This window comes from Bos javanicus, chromosome 20 (genome assembly GCF_032452875.1).
Source record: "Bos javanicus breed banteng chromosome 20, ARS-OSU_banteng_1.0, whole genome shotgun sequence".
Classification (NCBI taxonomy): domain Eukaryota; kingdom Metazoa; phylum Chordata; class Mammalia; order Artiodactyla; family Bovidae; genus Bos; species Bos javanicus.
The window spans coordinates 13,678,317-13,701,650 of NC_083887.1; the positions used below are offsets into that span (position 1 = coordinate 13,678,317).

The 23,334-nt window shown below is 38.7% G+C and overlaps 1 protein-coding gene across 3 annotated transcripts in view; it reads right to left on the bottom strand.

Moving 5' to 3' along the window:
- NLN (neurolysin) overlaps positions 1-23,334 on the bottom strand; it is a 100,626-nt gene that overhangs the window by 17,005 nt on the left and 60,287 nt on the right. For all 3 annotated transcript variants that reach the window (XM_061393402.1, XM_061393404.1, XM_061393403.1), the window contains 3 exons: positions 22,886-23,021; positions 20,236-20,602; positions 10,939-11,140 (listed from right to left, as the gene is read on the bottom strand). In XM_061393402.1, coding sequence (XP_061249386.1) covers positions 10,939-11,140; positions 20,236-20,602; positions 22,886-23,021 — 705 coding nt within the window. The remainder of the gene's footprint in view (positions 1-10,938; positions 11,141-20,235; positions 20,603-22,885; positions 23,022-23,334) is intronic.

Below are 23,334 nucleotides of genomic sequence, written 5' to 3' on the forward strand. Positions count from 1 at the left end.
ACCCAGCTGGGTCAGCTGCAGAATGGGGGTGATTCTGCTGCCTTCCCCTGAACGTCTGTCCTGCTTCCCTCTTTAGATGCTTCGCATCCCAGTCTTCTCTCCCTGACTTCATCATCCCCAGGGCTCTAAATGGAAGGAAGGGAGAGGATGGGGCGTCACCAGTGGAGGAGGCAGCAGATGGGCCATTCTGCTTTTGGCCCAGGGCAGAGGCACAGATGTCAATGCCATCTCACATTCGGCCTCCCTCTCTTTATGCAAAAAAATGTTTTGCTTGACTTCCTATTATGACTGTGCTGATTCTAGATATGAAGAGCCACAAATACTGACGCGCCAAGGGAAACTAAACTCACTGGGCGATGGAACTGGGTAACCTCTGTGTGAGGACATTCTAGTAAAAATTCTTACAGGGAAAAAGTCAAGGGCTCTAGAAAAACTGAATGTGTTTGCCTCTTTCTTGTATATAATCTTCTAAAAATAACTACAGCCTACACTATAGAGAAAATAATTGTATACAATAATTATAATAGCCAACATCTATTGAGACTTTACTATGTTAGGTATTTTGCTAGGCTTTTTCATGGATTATCTGATTTAACTTCCAAAACGATTGTATAATAATCGCAATCTCCATTTATGGGATGAGGAAATTGAGGCATACTGAGATTAATGGTAGAACCTGGATATTAAACCAGGTGGTCTGAGTCAGAACCCCAACTTCAATCATGGATACTATAATACCTCTCTCTGTTACAGAAAAAAAAGTTAAATTTATGATTTTACAAAATGGTGAAATCATTTTGGATCTAGTCTTATATCAAACTTGCCTTTATGTGAAGAGTAAAAGTGAAGTGTTAGTGTACTTGCTTAAAAACCTGATTTCCTCTAAGTACTGGAAGATTTTCCAAAGATCAAACGTGACATTGAAGTGTAAAGGCCAGCCTTTGTAACCATCTATCCTGGATTTGGGATTCTGTAATACTAACCGCATAACTTTCTAAAGATGGTATCTATACCTGCAAAATAAGTACTAACAGAAAATTAGGACAAAATTACACCATCAACTATTACTATACAGTATTTTGACTAAAAAATAAATAAATTTTGTACAGCCTGCATGTGTGAACATTTTTTGGTTAGTATTTGCTGGGGAGAGGGCAAATCCACCCCAAACAACAATAAAATGTATGTGTTAGTGGCAGTGCTCCAGAATGCAGAAAAACATGAACAAATGAGTAAGTCATGAGTTAAAATTGAAGAGAAGTAACACTAGCTCCGTCACGCAGAGTAGAGAAGAGAGGGCTTATTCTCTCTGAAGCCATCCTGTAGCTGGGGAAAGACCACAGCCCATGAATGAACAGATCAACAATGTCTTCTAAAGAACAAAAGGAAATGTTTGCTAGGAGTAAAAGCTAAAAATAACTCTACTGCTTACTAATTTCCTGAAAGTCATGCCATTTCTCTGTGTGCCCTTTGGGCAAGATCATTTAAATATTTTTCAAATGAGGAGGACAAAGAACTTATAACATTCAAAAGCTCAATTTCCCCGCAAATAGCTAAATTTGAAAAGGAAAGGAATCCACAGTCAGTCACTGTGTCCATTCACAAAGAAACCGTGGGTAAGCCTAAGGAATCGGCAGCCTGACGGGGGCCTGGTGAGCAAAACAGCCTGGCTTTGAATGATATCACTTTCTGATGACCAACAAATATCACTCCCACCCCAGTTTTCAACTATGAGTTTCAAAGAGCCCAAGAAGTGTTTTCTAGTTTTCAACACGAATAATTCAATGGTGTTGAATATAGATCTCAGGAGCCTTATTGCTACAGGAAATACTTTGACAATAAAAGCCTAGAAAACAACATAAACTTAGATTCCTGTTTGGTTAGAAGTTTTTGAGGGGAAGAAAGCTGTCTAAAACTATGAGATGCTACAGACAGTCGTTTCTCAATGGATATAACACAGTGAGACCTGGAGCAAAATGATATAAACTCAAGCTCAGCAAGTTACGTGAACCTTTGTTATATTTAAGGACCAAATCTTATATAGGCTATTATTCTAATTAAGAGACTCACTTGTTGTTTTTAGCATTTACAACTAAAGTGTTATTTTCATGAAAGCAAATCTCAACTCAAAAAAAAGGCAGTTGCTGAAATCAATAGGTGTACTCTGTTTAGGGAAAAGAACAGGGCTCAGGAGAGTGGACTCTGGCTGTCTGAGGTGATCCCCTAATGATTTCCTAGCAGTCAGTCCATGTCCTGACCTGTCTGATCCAACCCTAAATCCAGGGATGATGAAGTTTAAGAAATAAGGCATTAAAAAAAGAAAAGTACCACTGTCTCCTAGGCTTTTCCATAAACAGAGGGTTAAAGGTCATACTTTTAACTTTGCATATACCTAGCAATCATTGGCAATAATAATAGTAATAAAGAGAACCTGAATAACATGTTGTTAACTTTCACAACAGCCTTACCGTTCCCCCCGTCAGTATTACCATCATCATTTAAGACATATAAAACAACACATTGTCTACAGAAGTCTTTTTTTTGGCTGTGTTGTGCAGCTTGTGAGATCTTAGTTCCCTGACTGGGGATAGAGCTCAGGTCCCAGCAGTGAGAGCGCCAAGTACTAACCACTGCACCACCAGGAAATTCCCTACAGAAGTCCTGAATACTGCAACTTAAATTCACATGTTTATCCTCAAACTGGCTATGTCTTCCTGACTACTATTTCTTTTACATAAAGTACTTCTTTGGTGGCACTAGTGGTAAAGGATCTGCCTGCCAATGGAGGAGACATGGGTTCGATCCCTGGGTTGGGATGAACCTCTGGAGAAGGGAATGGCTACCCACTCCAATATTCTTGCTTGGAAAATTCCATGGATAGAGGAGCCTGGTGAGCCACAGTCCACGGGGTCTCAAAGAGTCGGACATGACTGAGCAGCTGAGCACTCCACTCCATTCAAACTCAAATGCTGAGAACAACCTTATATGTATGAATCCCTTATTAACAACTGTACCTCCAAAATCCAGCACATGCTCAGAAACTTGTGGATAGTCAATTAATCTTTGTGAAATAAATGAAGGTGTGAGGAGACTGTTTCTGTAGGAAGCCCAAGCCGTAAACAACCCTAAGAGATTTCTCTTGGTCTTATACTTGACCTGACCTCTTAGCTCCCAACCCAACATCATCTCTCTACTTTGTCTTCTTTCAATACTCAATCAGTAAATCAGTATATAATTTATATCATTTTACTTAATAATATTCTGATTTTAATTTTTTAATTCTTACATTTCATACCCTCACACTTTAGGCATTCCAGTATCTTTTGAATCCCATTCTTTTGTATCTAGTACAACATGTCAGACCCAATAGATAACTGTTTCTAAGGAGTCAATAAAACATTTCTCTTTTATTTATTTATTTTTTACATTTCTCTTTTAAACATATTTTTCTAATTATTTTTCAGAAATCACACACAGAAAACACAGTAAGGAAATAAAAAGAAGTCTCCAAAGAAAATAGACGATGTTGTATGGCATCTCCTTTGGTTCATGACTTCAGCATTTATTCTATGTACATATGTCTATGTGCTCGTATATGTATAAACACACAAATATTCAAATAACAAAAATGGATCCTGAAAGAAATTGCTTCCAACACTGACACTGGAAACTATAACAGGCTGCAGCATTGGGAGCAGGGAGCAGAGGCTACAAGGTTGTTGATAGGTGTTCAGTGGACTTCAGGACTGAGACCTAAAAGGTCAACTTACACAAAGGGAAATGTGGAACTACATAATCTCATCATTCCACACACATTTGCAGGAGATTGATTTAGATGGAATTCGATAGAAGAAACTCAGAAAGAAGAAGTCCATCCAACAGGGATCCATGCCTGGGAGCCCAAATTCAGACCCCGTGACATAATGCTGTCTCCATCACAAGGATGGGGGTGCAAAGAATAGTTACAAGCAATCAAATAGAGGGGTAAGGAGCAGGGTGGTCAGATCCTGGGTGAACATTTAACTTTCCTAACTCTTAGTTTTTTTCCACTTGAAAATGGGGGCAATACAGCCCATTCCAGTATTCTTGCCTGGAAAAATCCCTGGACAGAGAAGCCTGGTAGACTGCAATCCATGGGGTTACATGACTGAGCACGCATGCATGACGGGGGTGGAGGGAGGTGGGTTGGTAGCAATAAACTAGTAGAACTAAAAAAAAAAAAAAAGAAAGAAAATGGGGGCAATAAGAGTATAGTAATAGAAGTAGACTGGTCAACCACTTCTGAGCACACTGTATGTATAAAATTAAAGAATGAATGTAAGGCACTGACTACAATGCCTGGCACATGGTCAGCTCTCAGTAAATCTTGGCTGCCATCGTTCTTCCTAGCCTGCCCAGTATAGTCTTGGCTGGTCTGATCAAGCCTCTCCTTAGCTTCCTCCAAGTACCTATTCCTTGGTGTTAATGCTGAAGATAAATGGACCCAGATTTCCTTTCCACCTCGGCCAATACTCTAAATTGCTCAAACTGGGGAACTCCCTGCTGGTCCAGTGGTTAAGACTCTACCCTCTCACTGCCAAGGGCCTGGGTTCAATCCCTGGTCAGGGAACTAAGATCCTGAAAGCTGTACGGCACAACCAAAAAAAAAAAAAAGATACTTTTAAAAAACAAATAAATGAATAAACAAAGTGCTCATTCTGCTCTAGCTCTAGGAATCAAACTTCTAAGTAGGCAGGAATCATTAAAACAAAACAAAAATACAAATGCGATGGTTTCCAATCACCTTCCATAGATCTTCACCCAATACCCATGGAGGGTAGGCATTTGTGAACTCTCTTAAATCTGAAGTGACAGTGCTTTTCTTCATGGCAATCTTTATAACCTTATTAAATTATGACCTGTGCGCTACTTATTGATTTCAAAAGAGTTGAATTATATATAAGCATAGTTACAAGAACACTTCTGATATGTATGGCACTTTATTCTTTTCCAAGTACCTTTTCACACATTATTTAATCACATCAGCACTCCAGGGAAGTACATATGAGAACTGTTGTTGTTCCCATTTTATGAGTAAGAAAAAAAGAGACGGCTCAAGGAGGTTGAAAGTGAAAATTGCTTAGTTGTGTCTGACTCTTTGTGACCCCATGGACTATACAGTCCATGGAATTCTCCAGGCCAGAATAATGGAGTGAGTAACCTTTCCCTTCTCCAGGGGATCTTCCCAACCCAGGGATCGAACGCAGGTCTCCCGCATTGCAGGTGGATTCTTTACCAGCTGAGCCACAAGGGAAGCCCAAGAATATTGGAGTGGGTTGCCTGAAAAACGTGCCAAAAGTCAAACAGCCAGGCCCACAAATACATGAATGATTTTTTAATCCAGTACTCTTTTTATAACACTAGGGTGCTTCCTAACTGATATAGACCATGTTTATTTAAAATAGTGTGTAATCCAAAATATTTAAAGCAGAAAAAATATTAGTTTTTAGATGAAGTTGACAGATTATTTGAAATGTGAAGTTTTTCTTTCACTTTAATAAGGCTTTATTGGGTTCTTATGTGTTGCTTTAAAATAATGATCTCTAACTGTCCAAAATTCACTATTGCTCTTAATGCACAACCAATACAGACAGCACAATGGAAGCTGTTAAGAAGCATTAATCTCTTCTACAGAAGTTCAAAAGGCCAGCAATTACTGACAGCCCAAACCACAATAAAGCCATGAAACAGGAACAGATACTAGAGATGCCACCTCCTGACTGCTATCGTCAAAATTATCTACCCTGTAGTGTAAACACAAAGACATGAGTGAAACTCATCTCCTGAATGATGAGATAGTAGACACCTTGAACTAGTCCATCTACATGTTTGAAAACTGGATGTTCCTGCTGACCTATTTAAATATTACTATGACAAGCTCTAGCAAGCTCTTTTGGTCATCAAACTTGCAAACTGCCAGCCTGGAGAACTGAAACATTTGGCTGCCATATCTTAAAAACAATCTACTGAATATATATGGCAAATTAATAAATTCACTATATATTTCTCAGATAAGTCAGAAGTATTACTGCACATAGAAACTATTATACTCCTTTTTCATTTCCATCTATTTTAGGTCGGTACAAAAGGTTTTAAAATCATTATAAAGCTGCAAATATGTGGATCTCTGTCTGTGATTTTTAAGACAAAAGCAATGATCACTGGTTTCAAATACATTACTTTAAAAGATCTTAACATATTATAGGACATTTGAAAGGATTAACAAACAAGAGATTTTTCAAAGATAATCTCATTAGGAGATGACCGAACAAGGGATTGTACTAATACACTATTCATCTGTATGACACATTTTATGTTCATGAAGGAGGTTAGGCAAAGTCTTTGAATATAGTCTACTGTTTCAAGAGATATCATTCACCATCAGTATATCAGTATATATACTGATTCATATATATTTGTTGTTGTTCAGTTGCTAAGTTGTGTCTGACTCTTTGCGACTCCATGGATGGCAGAATACCAAGCTCCTCCGTCCTCCTCTACCTCTGAGAGTTTGCTCAAATACATGTCCATTGAGTCAATGATGCTATCTAACTATTTCATCCTCTGCCGCCCCCTCCTCCTTTTGCCTTCAATCTTTCTCAGCATCAGAGTCTTTTCCAATGAGTCGGCTATTTACCGATTCATATATAGATAGATAGTTGTCACATATAATTATATACATGCATACATATTTCATTCATATATATGTATGTATATATATGAACGGAGAAGGCGATGGCACCCCACTCCAGTGTTCTTGCCTGGAGAATCCCAGGGATGAGGGAGCCTGGTGGGCTGCCGTCTGTGGGGTCACACAGAGTCGGACATGACTGAAGTGACTTAGCATAGCATATATATGAAACATACACATATTTCATTCATCAGTATATATATACATACTGATTCATATATATTCATAAGCATGTTGAGTCGCATATATAATTATATATTTATATATAGCTCACCCATAGACGTGTATATATATTTCAGTCATGAGTCACAGAACTTTAAAATGAAATAGAATCAAGAAATTTATTTTCCAGTACTAAAGTGGGTATTTCAAAGGATCAAAATTAACATAAGAAACAGTGAGAATAACAGAGTAGTAGAGAACTGCTTTGTGAATACATGATAAGCATATGATATTAAGGTTAAATGAGGGTCGTGTTTCAAAATAAGAGCATGCATCAAAAGCACAGAAAACTCTATTTGACAATCAGTATTATTTTAATAAATGTGATTAAGACACCAAATGTCTTCCTCATGAGATCATTAGCTGATAATTAACATCCAAACAAAGGAGGAAATAGTTGTTAGCTTGGAATTCAGTATGACCTAGGCTTTAGGGGGTTAGCAGACCTTTGAAATTCCATTTAAAAATTTGGTTGCGTAAATTTATGTCTATTTTTCTTGAAGAGATTTCTATAGCTTAAATCAGATTTTCATAGGTTCTCAGATCCAAAGAAGATCTACTGTTTATCTAGGTACAAGCACATACCTGGATCTTAGATAATCTAAGTCACATAAGTCTGAAATTAAGAAAAATATTTGACTTTTCCAAATTATTCATAAAAATGTTTTAGAAAAATGGAATCTAGTTTTATTCTACTTAAAGGAAATGCTGGTCATAGAATGGACACTGATGGAAAATAAATATTTCAGGAACCCTATTGCTGTGAAAATAGACTTTAACATTATCTAAGGAAAAAATTTATGTTATTCTGAAAGCTTTATTTTCTTTGGATTAAATAGAGAGTAGAAATGGCTGTATTAGTATAGCAGGATTTATTTATCTGAATAGATTCATATCCTATTCCCCTCTGCTTTTTAAAAATAGAACATGGAAGTACCAGGAAGTAAAGACAAAATGTTGAAAGAACTAAATAGTTTTTTTTTAACAAAAGCGATAGTAGTTTTCTGGAAAAGAATGGGTACATTTTTGATTATTACAATGATTAGGGGCTACTCTGGAGAAGGAAATGGCAACCCACTCCAGTATTCTTGCCTGGAGAATCCCAGGGACAGAGGAGCCTGGTGGGCTGCTGTTTATGGGGTCGCACAGAGTTGGACATGACTGAGGTGATTTAGCAGCAGCAGCAGCAGCAGTAGGGGCTACTCTAGGTGTGGGATGCTGAATGTCCAGCATTGAACTGCCATCAGGACAACGTGCTCTTTATAAGCCACCCAATCTATGGTATTGTGCTATATTAATAGCACTCTTAAGACAAGTGGCTATACTACTCTTGGTCTTGAATTGACAAAACCACTTACATATCAGTCTGCAGTTTTTGCTGCAAGGTTCAGGTTTATTCACATGTAACCTGAATTCTGAAAGAGATGGGAATACCAGAGCACCTGACCTGCTTCTTGAGCAACCTATATGCAGGTCAGGAAGCAACAGTTAGAACTGGACATGGAACAACAGACTGGTTCCAAATAGGAAAAGGAGTACGTCAAGGCTGTATATTGTTACCCTGCTTATTTAACTTCTATACAGAGTACATCATGAGAAACGCTGGGCTGGAAGAAGCATAAGCTGGAATCAAGACTGCCGGGAGAAATCTCAATAACCTCAGATATGCAGATGACACCACCCTTATGGCAGAAAGTGAAGAGGAACTAAAAAGCCTCTTGATGAAAGTGAAAGAGGAGAGTAAAAAAGTTGGCTTAAAGCTCAACATTCAGAAAACGAAGATCATGGCATCTGATCCCATCAGTTTATGGGAAATAGATGGGGAAACAGTGTCAGACTTTATTTTTGGGGGGCTCCAAAATCACTGCAGATGGTGACTGCAGCCGTGAAATTAAAAGACGCTTACTCCTTGGAAGGAAAGTTATGACCAACCTAGATAGCATATTCAAAAGGAGAGACGTTACTTTGCCAACAAGGTCCGTCTAGTCAAGGCTATGGTTTTTCCAGTGGTCATGTATGGATGTGAGAGTTGGACTGTGAAGGAAGCTGAGCACCGAAGAATTGATGCTTTTGAACTGTGGTGTTGGAGAAGACTCTTGAGAGTCCCTTGGACTGCAAGGAGATCCAACCAGTCCATTCTGAAGGAGATCAGCCCTGGGATTCCTTTGGAGGGAATGATGCTGAAGCGGAAACTCCAGTACTTTGGCCATCTCCTGCGAAGAGTTGACTCATTGGAAAAGACTCTGATGCTGGAAGGGATTGGGGGCAGGAAGAGAAGGGGACAACGGAGGATGAGATGGCTGGATGGCATCACTGACTCGATGGACGTGAGTCTGAGTGAACTCCAGGAGTTGGTGATGGACAGGGAGGCCTGACGTGCTGCGATTCATGGTATCGCAAAGAGTCGGACATGACTGAGCAACTGAACTGAACTGAACTGAACCTGAATTCTTCATTATGTCATTCTACACAACCATGCCTAGGACTTGAAAAACATAAACAAAATGTTTTCTTTTATGTTCAGTGAGGATATTAAGGGGTTTTCCTTATGGCTCAGTGGGTAAAGAATCTGCCTTCAATGCAGGAGACACAGGAGACAGGGTTCGATCCCTGTTTGATCTAGGTAATGAAGATCCCCTGGAGAAGGAAATGGCAAACAACTCCGGTAGTTTTGCCTGAAAATCCCATGGAAAGAAGAGCCTGGCGGGCCCATAATTTGAAAAATATAAAGAAAATGCTTTTGTTTATGTTTAGTGAGGATATTACCTAGATTTGAAAAAAAAAATCTGTACAGAAAAGACCGTTTGGGTAAAACTGGAAAAATCCAAGTAAAGTGTTGAGTTTAGTTAGAAGTACCATAAATTAGCTTCCTAGTTTTGGCAAATGTACTGTAAGATGTTAATAGTAAGGGCAACAAGGTGAGGAGCTCTATCTTTGCAATTTTTCTGTAAATCTAAAACTATTCTAATAAAGAGGTTATTTCTAAAAAGTTCACCTTTAGAGATGGATGGAGATTTACAATTTGGAAAACTGTCCCTCCACCCTCCATTTATGTAAATATCAATTTAAAAAACTGTTAGGTTGAACAACTGGACTAGATGTTTTCATGTCAGTAGTGGTTAAATATTAGCAAGTTCACATGGTTCATCCTAGAACAGTCTGGGCCTAGTTTACTGGACTGTGTTATGAAGTTGAGAATAAATATACTTTCCATTTTTAGAAATAAAGAGTAATTAGTTGTAATCTATTGCACACATACATCTCTTTCTTGGTAAATTCCCCCCATGGTTATACCATGTTATCTGTGATTTTAATTGACGCCTAGTAAAGGATGGTCTAAGAAATTATTTATTATTTAAAAAGGAGTATAAAGTCTGGATGACTGAAAACCATTGAACTAAACAAAGCATTAATAAGCATAAGAGACAGATTATAGCACAGTTTATCTCTGAAGCTTACACCAAATTCCTCTGAGGAAAAGATTTAAAAGGGAAAAACAAATATTTGACACCCTTCCTTAACAATAGTTTTCTTTCTTTCACAGTCTGGGGTTTCCAGGTGGCTCAGTGGTAAAGAATCCACCTGATAATGCAGGAAACACAGGAGACACAGGGTTTGAACCTGGGTCGGGAAGATCCCCTGGAGAAGGAAATGGCAAGGAAAACTCCACAGACAAAGCCTTGCAGGCTGCAGTCCACAGGGCCGCAAGAGTCTGACATGACTGAGCACACATGCAGTCACGCCATACGATGGTATTCAGTGAAGTTCCTTCATCAGTGGATTGATCTTGGAGTAAAAATATGTTGTGAAATAGGACACAATAAGAAAACTTTGTGGTTTTGTAGAAGCCCTATGACATTTTTGAACACGTTCAGCTTCTGAGAAAAACATGCTAAGAAACATGTTGAGAAATCTGACATCAGTGGGAAGAAAATTCTGGAAAAGCAATTAATAGGTTTATCATTAAAGAAAAAAAAATCACTCACCTGTGCACAAATCTGATGCATGACATGACCGAATTCATGGAAGTAAGTCCTCACCTCATCGTGTCTCAGGAGAGAGGGACGACCTGCTAGTGGCTGTGAGAAGTTCACCACGAGGGCGGCCACGGACATCATGCGGCTCCCGTCTGGCAGGAGGCATCCAGGCTGGAGCCCAAAGCAGGCTGCGTGGTTGTACTTCCCTTCCCTGAGGGACCAGAAGCACAACTGGTGAGACACAGACACTCTTCTGTAGCAACAGCATTGGCTTGGCCTCTCTCACTCACTGGATAACGGAAGATGCTTTGAAACATTTAACTCACCTTTCATGAAGTAGGTCAACGTTCTGTCAAAATGAAACAATGAAAATTAAAAAAAAAAACCCCACAAAAACCCCACTATCACTTGATATGAGGTGTATTTCCAAGGTTTCCAGTCCACTCTAAAGGAGATCAGCCTTGGGTGTTCTTTGGAAGGAATGATGCTAAAGCTGAAACTCCAGTACTTTGGTCACCTCATGCGAAGAGTTGACTCATTGGAAAAGACTCTGATGCTGGGAGGCATTGCGGGCAGGAGGAGAAGGGGACGACAGAGGATGAGATGGCTGGATGGCCATCCAGACTCGATGGATGTGAGTCTGAGTGAACTCTGGGAGTTGGTGATGGACAGGGAGGCCTGGGGTGCTGCGATTCATGGGGTCGCAAAGAGTTGGACACGACTGAGAGACTGAACTGAACTGAACTGAACTTGTGTTGAAATCTTAATGTAAGAATTAATATATACCTCAAATAGGGTATAGTTGAATGTCCAATTTAACCAGCTCCTGCTTTTTGACTTCAAAGATGAAACACTAAATAGTGTTGAGGCAAATATGAGATACAGAGTTTGACTTACTAGGCACTTTTTCCTTAAAATTAAAATTGATTAAAAAAAACTGATAAAAACTAAAATCCAGAGAGTAAAGTTGTTCTTTTATTCAATAAGGGGAGAATCAGTACTCATAATTAAATGAGCTCCTTTTATAAACCAGAGAGGCCTTTTTGGAAACAGAATGGTTTTAGTTAGCCTGGGAAAATAAGCATAAATTATACTATAAAGTCATCTATGCTAGGACAATGTGATATCTGTGATGGTCTCTCCAGAAGCTAAGGGCTGTTAGACTTTATTGTAGGAATAGGTTTCCTCCTCTTTTCTTTGCTCAGAGCACTAAAATACATTTAAGTTTAGTTTGATGTTTTGATTTGTAAATCTTTTACTGTATTATTATTTCTTGATGACTCAACTGTTTTTTACCTGCTGAAGTTATTCAGGTAAAACAAAAACAAACCAGTCTTTTTACAGCTTCCCATTAAGAAACGGCTTGATTAAGAATCAAGCTGAACAGGGCATTGATCCTATTCTTACAGCAACATGATGGACAATCTGCAAATCACAGCTTTTCTTGAAAGTGAAAGTTAAGTTGCTCAGTTGTGTCTGACTCTTTGTGATCCCGTAGACTGTAGTACACCAAACTCCTCTGTCCATGGGATTCTCCAGGCAAGAATACTGGAGTGGGTTGTCATTTCCTTCTCCAGTGGATCTTCCCGATCCAGGGATCAAACCCAGGTCTCCCGCATTGCAGGCAGGTGCTTTAACCTCTGAGCCACCAGGGAAGCCCATCATAAATTGAAAGTTGAAGTGCAATCTACAATCTAAGACAGATGCCTCCAAGGATAGAGAGAAAGGAAGCAAGCACTTTTTTTTTGGCTTGTGTGTATGTGTGTTTTTTTTAACCTGCAGACACCAGTAAGAGAATTTTTAACAAATTGATAAAGATTGATGGTGGACCAGCAAAAGTAGGGAAGCACTAGGAGTTATTACACAAGGGAAATTTTGCATCCATTTGTAAGGTTTTCTCCACAGATCTTACTGGGACCACACAAAAAAGTCAGGGGCAGGATGAGAGCCCTGAGAAAGAATCAGTGCTGATGCAGGCCTGGTGGAAGGGAGCCCTGCCCAGGTCTGTTTCATCTCTCTCCTAGAGAACACGAGCCTGGACCTTAAAGGCAAAAAACACCGTTGCCTTAAGAGCACTGGAAAACCTCACTGCTACTGGGGGATGGTAACAGAAAAGCAAACAAACAAACAAACAAAAAAACTCTACTCTGAAGGTGGGTCAGGAAAACATCCTTGGCCCAGACCTACAGCTGAGGATGGGGCAGATTCACTGAACAGGCCCACTCCTAACACCCAGGGACTCAGAGCCTTCCTAAGACTGACCTTTAATCTGAACAACAGAAATGACACTCCCCTAACAAGGCTAATAGGAATCTAGTAATAAATAATAGCAGTCTACTACAAGGAGAGGAACAAAGCATGAAAAGAGACCTCTTTAAAGCACAGAACAAATGGACAAACTCACATTGAGCGGGGAACAGAGACTAATAAAAAACTGGCAAATAAGCTCTCATTCTAAACACATACAGGAATCTGAGCTGAAGCTTTGGGTTCACTGAGGTTAACCATAGCAATAACAAGGCCCAAATCCAGCTCAAGTACTAAATAGAATGAATCAGACACTCACATGAATGGTCCAGCAAGTATGTGCCCACTGCTAGGCATAAAGACTGTCTCAGTCTTGACTGTTTTATATAAGATGTCTGACTTTAAAAAATAATTGTAAGGCATATGAAGACACATGGAAAAAACACAATGTCAAGAGGCAAAAAGACCAAGAAAAAGAGATTCAGATGACAAAAATGTTGGTGCTTTTAGAGTATTTAAAATAAATTGTTAAATGTTAAACATTCTTGAGGAAAAGATAGACAGTCTGCACAGTCAGATGGATAATTTTGGAAGAGAGCTGTAAACTATGAGAATACAATGAAAATGCTAGACATGAAAAGCACAGTAATAAGGATGAAGAATGCCTATGATAGTCTCATCGATGGACTTCTTACAGCCAAGCAAAGAATCACTGAACCCAAAGATAGGTCAAGAGAAATTACCTAACATACACACACACACACACAGAACAGAGAATCAAGATTTACAGGGCAATATCAAATGACCTACTAAATATGTAACTGGAATTTCAGAAGGAGAATAGAGGACAGAAGAAATATTTGAAGAATAGCTGAGAATTTTCCAAAATTAGGGGACTTCCTGGCAGTTCAGTGGTTAGGGCTCCATGCTTTCACTGCCAAGGGCTTGGGTTCAATTCCTGGCTGGGGAACTGAGAGCCTGCAAGCTGCGCAGTGCAGGCCAAAAAATCCAAACAAAACAAAAGAATAGCTGAGAATTTTCCAAAATTAATGACACTAAGTCACAAATCCAATAAGTTCAGAGAACACCAAGGAAGACAAACACAAAACAAAGAACTAGAAAAAAAATTATCCCATATTCCTAAGTGTACAGAACTGCTAAAAATGATGAACAAAGAGAAAATCTTGAAGGCGGTCAGAGGAAAAGAACACATTGCATGTTACAGCCATCTCTTGTCTGAAACTATGCAAGCCAGAAGACAATGGAATGCCATCTTTAAAGTGCTAAAAGAAAATACCTGTAAACTCAGAATATTACTACAGATAATAAGGAACATTATATAATGATAAATGGGACAATTCTCTAAGTAGATGTAACAATTCTAAATATGTATATATCTAAAAGCAGAACTTCAAAATATACTAAGCAATTCAATATCCCATGATAAACTATAATAGAAAAGAAAGCACACATATATATAAAGAATATATATATATCTATATATAATTGAATCACATTGTTGCAGCAGAAATTAACACAGCATTGTAAATCAACTATGCTTCAATTTAAAAAAATACACAAAGCAAAAACTGATAGAACTGAAAGAAGAAATAGACAAATCATTTAGAGGCTTCCTTTCTCAGAAATTAATTGAACAGGCCGAGAGAAAATCAGCTGAGATACAAAAAACCTGAACAACATTATCATTTATCTTCACCTAACTGACATTTATAGAACCCTCAACTCAACAACAGAAAACAATACTTGAGTACACATGGAATATTCACCAAGACTAATTATACGCTGGACATAAATCAAAACAGTTTAAAAGAACTGAAAAGATAAAGTACACTCTCCAACAATAACAGAACCAAACTAGAAATAGCAGAAGGCTATCTGGAAAATATCCAAATATTTGGAAATTAAAAATATACTTCTATAAATATAGACAACTTCTTTTTGACAAAAGGGCAAAGGCTATATAACAGAGCCCAGACAATTTTTTTCAACAAATGGTGCTGGAACACCTAGACATCCACATGCAAAAAAATGAGTCTAGACACAGACCTTACACCCTTCACAAAAAATAACTCAAAAAATGGATCACAGACCTAAATGTAAAATGCAAAACTATGAAATTCCTAGAATACAACACAGAAGGAAATCTAGATGACTCTGGGTTTGGCAATGACTTTTTAGATACACCAAAGGCACAATCCATAAAAGAAAAAGAACTTAATAAGCTGGATTTCATTGCAATGAAAATTTTCTGCTCTGAGAAAAACACTGTAAAGAAAATGGTAAGACAGGTCATAGGCTAGGAGGAAATATTTACAAAAGAGACATTTGATAAAAGACTGTTATCAAAAATATACAAAGAACTCTTAAAACTCATCAATAAGAAAATAAACAATATGATTAAAAAACATACCAAAGACCTTAACAAACACCCCATCAAAGGAGATAGGGATGATAATTAAGTATATGAAAAGTTGTTCCACATCATATGTCATCAGGGAAATGCAAACTAAAACAAGATACCACTACACACCTATTAAAATGACCAAAATCCAGAAAACCAACACCACCAAATGCTACCAGGATGTAGAACAATAGAAACTCTCATTCACAGCTGGTGGTAATGCACACTAGTACATCCATTCTGGCAGACAGTTTGGTAGTTTCTTACAAAACTAAACATACTCTTACCAAACAATATAGAAACTGCGCTCTTTGGTATCTACCCAGAGGGACTGAAAGTGTATATCCACACAAAAACCTGCACAAGGATGCTTAGATTAGAATTAGAAAGTCACTCAGTCATGTCTGACTGTTTGAGACCACATGGACCATACAGTCCACGGGATTCTCCAGGCCAGAATACTGGAGTGGGTAGCTGTTCCCTTCTCTAGGGGATCTTCCTAACCCAGAGATCGAACCCAGGTCTCCCATATTGCAGCCAGATTCTTTACCAGCTGAGCCATCAGTGAAGCCTAAGAATGCTGGAGTGGGTAGCCTATCCCTTCTCCAGCAGATCTTCCTGACCCAGGAATTGAACCGGGGTCTCCTGCATTGCAGGTGGATTCTTTCCCCACTGAGCCACCAGGGAAGCCCCTTATGTCACAAGGATGCTTATGACAGCTTTGTTCATAATTGCGAAAACTTGGAAGCAATCAAGATGCCGTTTAGTAGATGAATGAATAAACTGTGGCACATCCAGACAATGAAATATTATTTAGTGCTAAAAAGAAAAGAAATGAGCTATTAAGTCATGAAACACATGGAGGAACCTGAAATGCATAATGTTAAATGAAAGACGCCATATGATTCCATCTGTATGATATTCCTGGCAACCCACTCCATTATTCTTGCCTGGAAAATCTCATGGACAGAGGAGCTTGATGGACTACTGTCCATGGGTTTGTAAAAATCAGACACTAATGAGTGACTAAGCACATATGACATTATTTCAGAAAAGGCAAAACTTTGGAGAAAGTAAAAAGAGCAGTAGCTTCCAGGGACTGGTGTGGCAGGAGAAGAAATGGATAGATAGAGCAGAGGATTTTTAAGGCAGTGAAACTGCGCTGTATGATGCTCTAATGGTTTATAGACATTATATGTTTTTTCAAATCCAAAGAAAGTATAACATCAAGAGTGAACCCAAATATAATTTAGGTGATAATGATGTGTCAATGTAGGTTAATCAGTTGTTAGCAGATGTACCACTCTGGTGGGGGATGTTGATAATGGGGGAACTGTACATGTGTTGGGGCAGGGAATATATGGGAAATGTCTGTCCTTTCTGGTCAGTTTTGTTGTGAATCTAGAAGGGCACTAAAAGATAAAGTCTATTTGAAATAAATAAGTAGAAATAAATCAACAACAACAAGAACTTGGTCAAGCCTGAGCTAGGAGTGAGCAGGGCAATGGGAAGGGAAGGCAGACAGAGAAGGGGAGAGGAAGGAAGAGAACCCACGGACAAATACACCAGAAACCATGCACTGAATTTCATAACATTTTCAGCCAGCTAGTCTCTGGATGTTCAAAGGGCACATCAGTGGTTCTACAATGATTTCATGTAGTTAGACTGAGTTGTTTAAACAGGTAAACAGATCTATAAATGCTATTTTTAACAGGGGAAAATGAACTAAAGTAATCTGGAAAGTGTTTATCCTGGTATATTTTATATCTCTTGGTTCATTATGAAAAGCCATAAAGACTGCTACCAATTTAAAAATCAGTGCCACTGAGGGGCTTTTAATCTTTCCTTTAAAAAAATAAACTTGATTTACTTAATTTCAGAGGTTTCCTTACTCCGAGATGACATCTTTACATTTTGTTTATAAAAGGATGGTGATTTAAAAAGATGCCATTACCTGGCAATCTTTACATTGGAACTATTTGAGTTTTTGTTTCTTCTATTGTTTGAGAATCTCAGGGTTTGATGAATTAAAATTGATATGTGATTTTAAAAAGAAGGAAACTGGTCTTTCCTTTCCTACTACAAATATCTTCTTTTTTGAGTCATGTAGACAAAGAAAACAAGAAGCAAGCATGTCAGTTGACAAAAGTGACTATTAACTAGGTCATTACCCTCACGAAACATCACTCTCTGGTCCCCATACGAGTGCTGGTAGCGATAACCAGATCTCTGAGTACAGAAGACAGCAGTTATATCTTGGCAAAGGAACAGCAGGATGGGGCAGTGAGAACTGCTATCTTTGACCACGGAAAGAGAATCGAGGCACAGTTATATCGAGGCCCCAATGTTGAAGGGTTTCCCCTGAAAGAATTCTTGGCCTCAAACTATATCCTGACATTATTCATTATTCAGACTTATCCACTTCTGGCATGGGTTTATCTTTAGATCATACCAGAAGTGAAAGAAAGTCCATAAAGCAGTGGGATAAGACAACTCTGCCTCCTATCTGGCTGATGGAGTTATCCAGAACCTTCTTGAAGTCACCCCAAGTCAGAAGATTATGAACTTGTATGTGTTGCTGATCTAAAGTGATGCTATTATTTACTATGGTCTAGTTAGTAAAATTGCAACAGGGTGGCTTTTGTTTCAGAAAACAGCCCACAGAGAGTAACCTAAATCCTTTTATATTTGATGAAATACAGTTACTACATGCTATAGAGATAAAAATATTCTTAATTCTTGCCATTGATTGAATAATTGAATGTACAGAACACTCCTGAAAAGGGAACATCATTCCTGTATTACAGAGGTGGATATAGAGACCCACAAAGGTTATTTCACTCAAGCACTGCAGCTCAAGTTTGAATGATTGCCAAGATCTTGCTATTCCTTAATACTGTGCTGCCTTTCAGCCAGACTGAAGGGAGTGGTCACAGATTTAAGAGTATTGGCAGACAGAGTACCTGAATAATAAACATTCTTAATTTTAAATTAAGAAATGCAGAGACTTCCCTGTCAGTCCAGTGATTAGGACTCTGTGCTTCCACTATCGAGGGCCTGGGTTTGATATGTGGTCAGAGAAAACATCTACTTTTGCTTTATTGACTATGCCAAAGCCTTTGACTGTGTGGATCACAACAAAATGTGGAAAATTCTTCAAGAGATGGGAATACCAGACCACTTGACCTGCCTCCTAAGAAATCTGTATGCAGATCAAGAAGCAACAGTTAGAACTGGACATGGAACAACAGACTGGTTCCAAATAGGAAAAGGAGTACGTCAAGGCTGTATATTGTTACCCTGCTTATTTAACTTATATGCAGAGAACATCATGTGAAATGCCGGGCTGGATGAAGCACAACCTGGAATCAAGATTGCCAGGAGAAATATCAATAACTTCAGATATACAGATGACACCATCCTTATGGCAGAAAACGAAGAAGAACTAAAGAGCCTCTTGATGAAAATGAAAGAGGAGAGTGGAAAAGTTGGCTTAAAACTCAACATTCAGAAAACTAAGATCATGGCATCTGTTCCCATCACTTCGAGGCAAATAGATGGGGAATCAATGGAAACAGTGACAGACTTTATTTTCTTAGGCTCCAAAATCACTGTAGATGGTGACTGTAGCCATGAAATTAAAAGACACTTGCTCCTTGGAAGAAAAACTATGACAAAACTAGACAGCATAAGCAGAGACACTACTTTACCAACAAAGGTCTGTCTAGTCAAAGCTATGGTTTTTCCAGTGGTCATGTATGGATGTCAGAGTTGGACTACAAAGAAAGCTGAGCACTGAAGAATTGATGCTTTTGAACTGTTGTGTTGGAGAAGACTCTGGAAAGTCCCTTGGACTGCAAGGAGATCCAGTCAATTCTAAAGGAAATCAGTCCTGAATATTCATTGGAAGGACTGATGCTGAGGCTGAAGCTCCAATGCTTTGGCCACCTGATGCGAAGAGCTAACTCATTGGAAAAGACTTTGATGCTGGGAAAGATTGAAGGTAGGAGGAAAAGGGGATGACAGAGGATGAGATGGTTGGATGGCATCACCGACATGACGGACATGAGTCTGAGTAGGCTCTGGGAGTTGGTGATGGACAGGGAAGCCTGGTGTGCTGCAGTCCATGGCATCGCAAAGAGTGTCAGACATGACTGAGCGACTGAACTGAACTGAACAGAGAACTAAGATCCTGCAAGCCATGTGGCACAGTGAAAAAACAAAAACCAGAGTCTAATTATAAAAGTAAATAAGTAACTTAAGAAACGCAGCACACAAACTAGATGATCATGATGGTGATGATGAAAGCTCACACCTATCAAGCACTTGTGTTCTGAGCAGTCTTCTAAAATCTTTGCATGTGACTAACCATTTCAGTCCTAACAACGATACAAAGCAGGTATGATTGGTATTCCCATCCCATTCCATTAGGACCCATAATATATATAAGGAAACTGAGGCAGAGAAAAATTAAGTAACTTGCCTAGTAAGTGATGGAGCTAGACATTCTGGCTTCAGAGCCCACATTTTTAATCCCTTTACTAGGAATCACATACGAGAGTTATGAAAGACAAGAGTCTCAATCTGGGTAGGAGATGAATCTCTAAGGTCCCTTTCACCACTGTGATCCTCAGTACCTTGGATAGAGGTCCAAGTAGAACTGTCCTAATACTTCTCCTGTAGCTTTATCCTTCACAGTGTAAAGTGTAACACTTTTATTCCAAACGTGAGCATCTGTCACTTGCTCAAAGGAAAGTCCCAACAACTCCTGGTAGATGTTCAGTAAGCCTTCAGTGACCACTTCAATTGGGAAGTATTCCTTGAGGGTCTCCTGGTCTACAGAGTACTTGAGTTCTTCGGTCTGAGTCATGTAGTAGTGGAGATCCCAGGCATTGATCTTCCCATCGTATTCAAAACCTCTCTCTTCACATTCCTTTTTCTTCAAGTTCAAAATGAACTCTCGTTCCGCTTCACCCAAGGGTTTTAATTTCTGGCTTAAATCATCTGTGAGGAAGAGGGGAAAGTTAGCAATCCATCGCCCTTGGGAGCAGGCATGAGCATACACAGCACCAGTAGTTCAGCATGGTGCTTCCTCCTTTGTGACAATAAATCAGCAGGAAGGAAGGAGAGGGAAAAAGAGGGAGGGAGAGAGGAAAGCAGGCTTTATTATGACAGCACCGCTGTTCTCTTCAGGGTAATTTATTTTATGGCTCCCTGTTCTTTTTTTTTCCTTTGGGCACCACCCAAATCAGGCCACAACTTCCTCACAGTATCAACAAAGCTGAAATTTATCTCACAGAACTCAACGAGGTGATAGTGAAACTGAATTACTCTTCATGTACATGATTATTTTTCAGTGAGGTTAGGCTCCTCTGTTCTGTTCCATGTGCCCAGCTGTGTCAACTCTTTGTGACCCCATGGACTGTAGCCTGCAAGGCTCCTCTGTCTATGGAATTTTCTAGGAAAGAATATTGAAGTGGGTTGCCATGTCCTACTCCAGGGGATCTTCCCGACCCAGGGATCGAACCTGACTCTTTTGTGTCTCCTGCACTGCTGGCTCCTCAGAGCTAGGGAAGACAAATCAGATGTGACTTATGATCAGAATCATCAGAATCAGATCTCAATTCCTTTGACAGCCATGGATTCAGTTAATAACTACTCCATTCCTATGAAGAAGGTCTATTTGGACACAGTATTTCTACTTTTTAGGTGGACAGTGCAATTTAATATGTGGTCGGTTTTTGACTATTTCACTGTATTTAGCTAAAGCAGTATGCTTTTATTGTGTGTTTGGTCTCCACAATTCGTTACATATGTAAGGTAAAAAATGCTGGCTCTGTAAGGGACGTTGATGTCTGGGAAGCATACCCATAAAGAGGTGAATGCAGAGGCTCGAGGAGGGCTGTGAGGTGAAAAGAGGAAACTCATGGAAGATACAGAGAGATGTCGTTCTGATTAGGCCTGTGAGAGAACAGGTAAGTATAGGTAGCAAGAGGACAATTCAGATAGGAATATGCCAATTTTAAAAAAGAGGGGAAACTGCTTTCAAAAATTAAGTTAATTAAGGAAAATGTTCAGTATGTACAGTCACCACTAAGGGAAACATTCTCGCCAAACCTGTTAACTCCCCAAGCCATTTTCTTGCATAAAATACATCAGAACTTATGGCAATTACCAGTTCACATTTCTATATTTTCCACTCAGCGGAAAATTCATTGAGAAAAGAACCTCGTCTTAGTCTTTTCTATCGTCCAACCATTAGGGGCAGTTATTTTATAAATGTCTCATGAATGAATAACATAATAATGAATAGCTACCATTTATGGCACAGCTGCTACATGTTATATACGATGCCAGCATATACATTAGTAATTCAAGGTATTGCCATTGAGAACAGAGAGGTCTGAATTTAAGGCTGAATGCTGATCTTGATGCATTATTCATTGTCTCCAAATTAACTAAGCTAATAAAATTATACACTAGTAGTTAGAAGTAAATAAAGCCTGAATGGGGTCAATGAGAAAGTTAAAAAATAAATCATACTCTGGTAAACTGACTAGAGACAATAAAAACAAAAATTAGTATCTTTACAATGGTTATGTTATTCAACCATTTTCACTAAAACGAAAGAGAATATCAGAGTGCCTGCCGGAATAGTGACACTGAGATTAAGAGGAGTAAGTACGACAGAGTACCAGAGACGAAATGTCAAGGACATAAGAACTGTGGTTTTAAAAAGACGAATGAAAAAGTGACTTTAAATGAATGTGAAGACAGTTACTAAATAACAGTTTTGATGCCTATTCTTATATTCTTTTATATATTAACAAGTGGCTTCTGGAACATAAAATATTCTTGTTCCTGTATGTTGTACTTATCATTTTTGTCCTCTCTGTCAGCTTATTTCACACAAATTCATCAGCAGCCATGCTGTAACTAACAAACACCTACTGACACTGAGCAAAGCCAAAGGCTAATCTCCTTGTAGGTCTCTAAGTATCTTGTTAGGAATTAACACAGAAATCCCCATCAAGATACAGAGAGAATGAAGCAAGGACAAGGACTATAACCGAAATATAAACAATGAGCAACCCTTAGAACTAAGTACAGTATCTAATGCATAACAGGTGATCAATACATTTCTCTTGCATGAATGAAAAATAATATTCTCAAGGGCATGTTAGGTTTTGAGGCCCTCTGTCAAGCTAGTGCCATGCAGCAAAACAGTCATTAAAGAAAAAAAAAAAAAAGAAATAGCAACACATGAGAAATTAAGAAAAGACTAACCGAGAAAGGCTGTTACATGCCTCGTACTCTTGGCAGTGTTCATCTCAAGGACAAAGTCAGCGTGTGTGCTATAGCCGAGCAGTCTGGCTACTTCGGCCCGCAGTGGGAGTAGCTGCTGCAGGATTACAGTGTTCTCCTAGTAATAAACAACAACAAGAAAAACCAAAATAAAGGTTAATAATTAACTGGATCCAAAGCACTAAAAAGAAGAGCTATTACATTACTTTCAGGTTGGTAAGACTCTCAAATATTTTTAGACATCTCAACTAGTAAGTTATTCCATTTCAGTGTTATAGACTTTTTTTGGATTCATGATCCAGTTTTATTTCTGAAATTATAATTGATTTTTTTAAATCTCAGGAGATAGCAATGAGGGTCCTAACAAAATTTTAGGTACTGTTAAATTTATTTCCCTTTAAAAAAAGGGAAATAATAAGCATTGATGATGA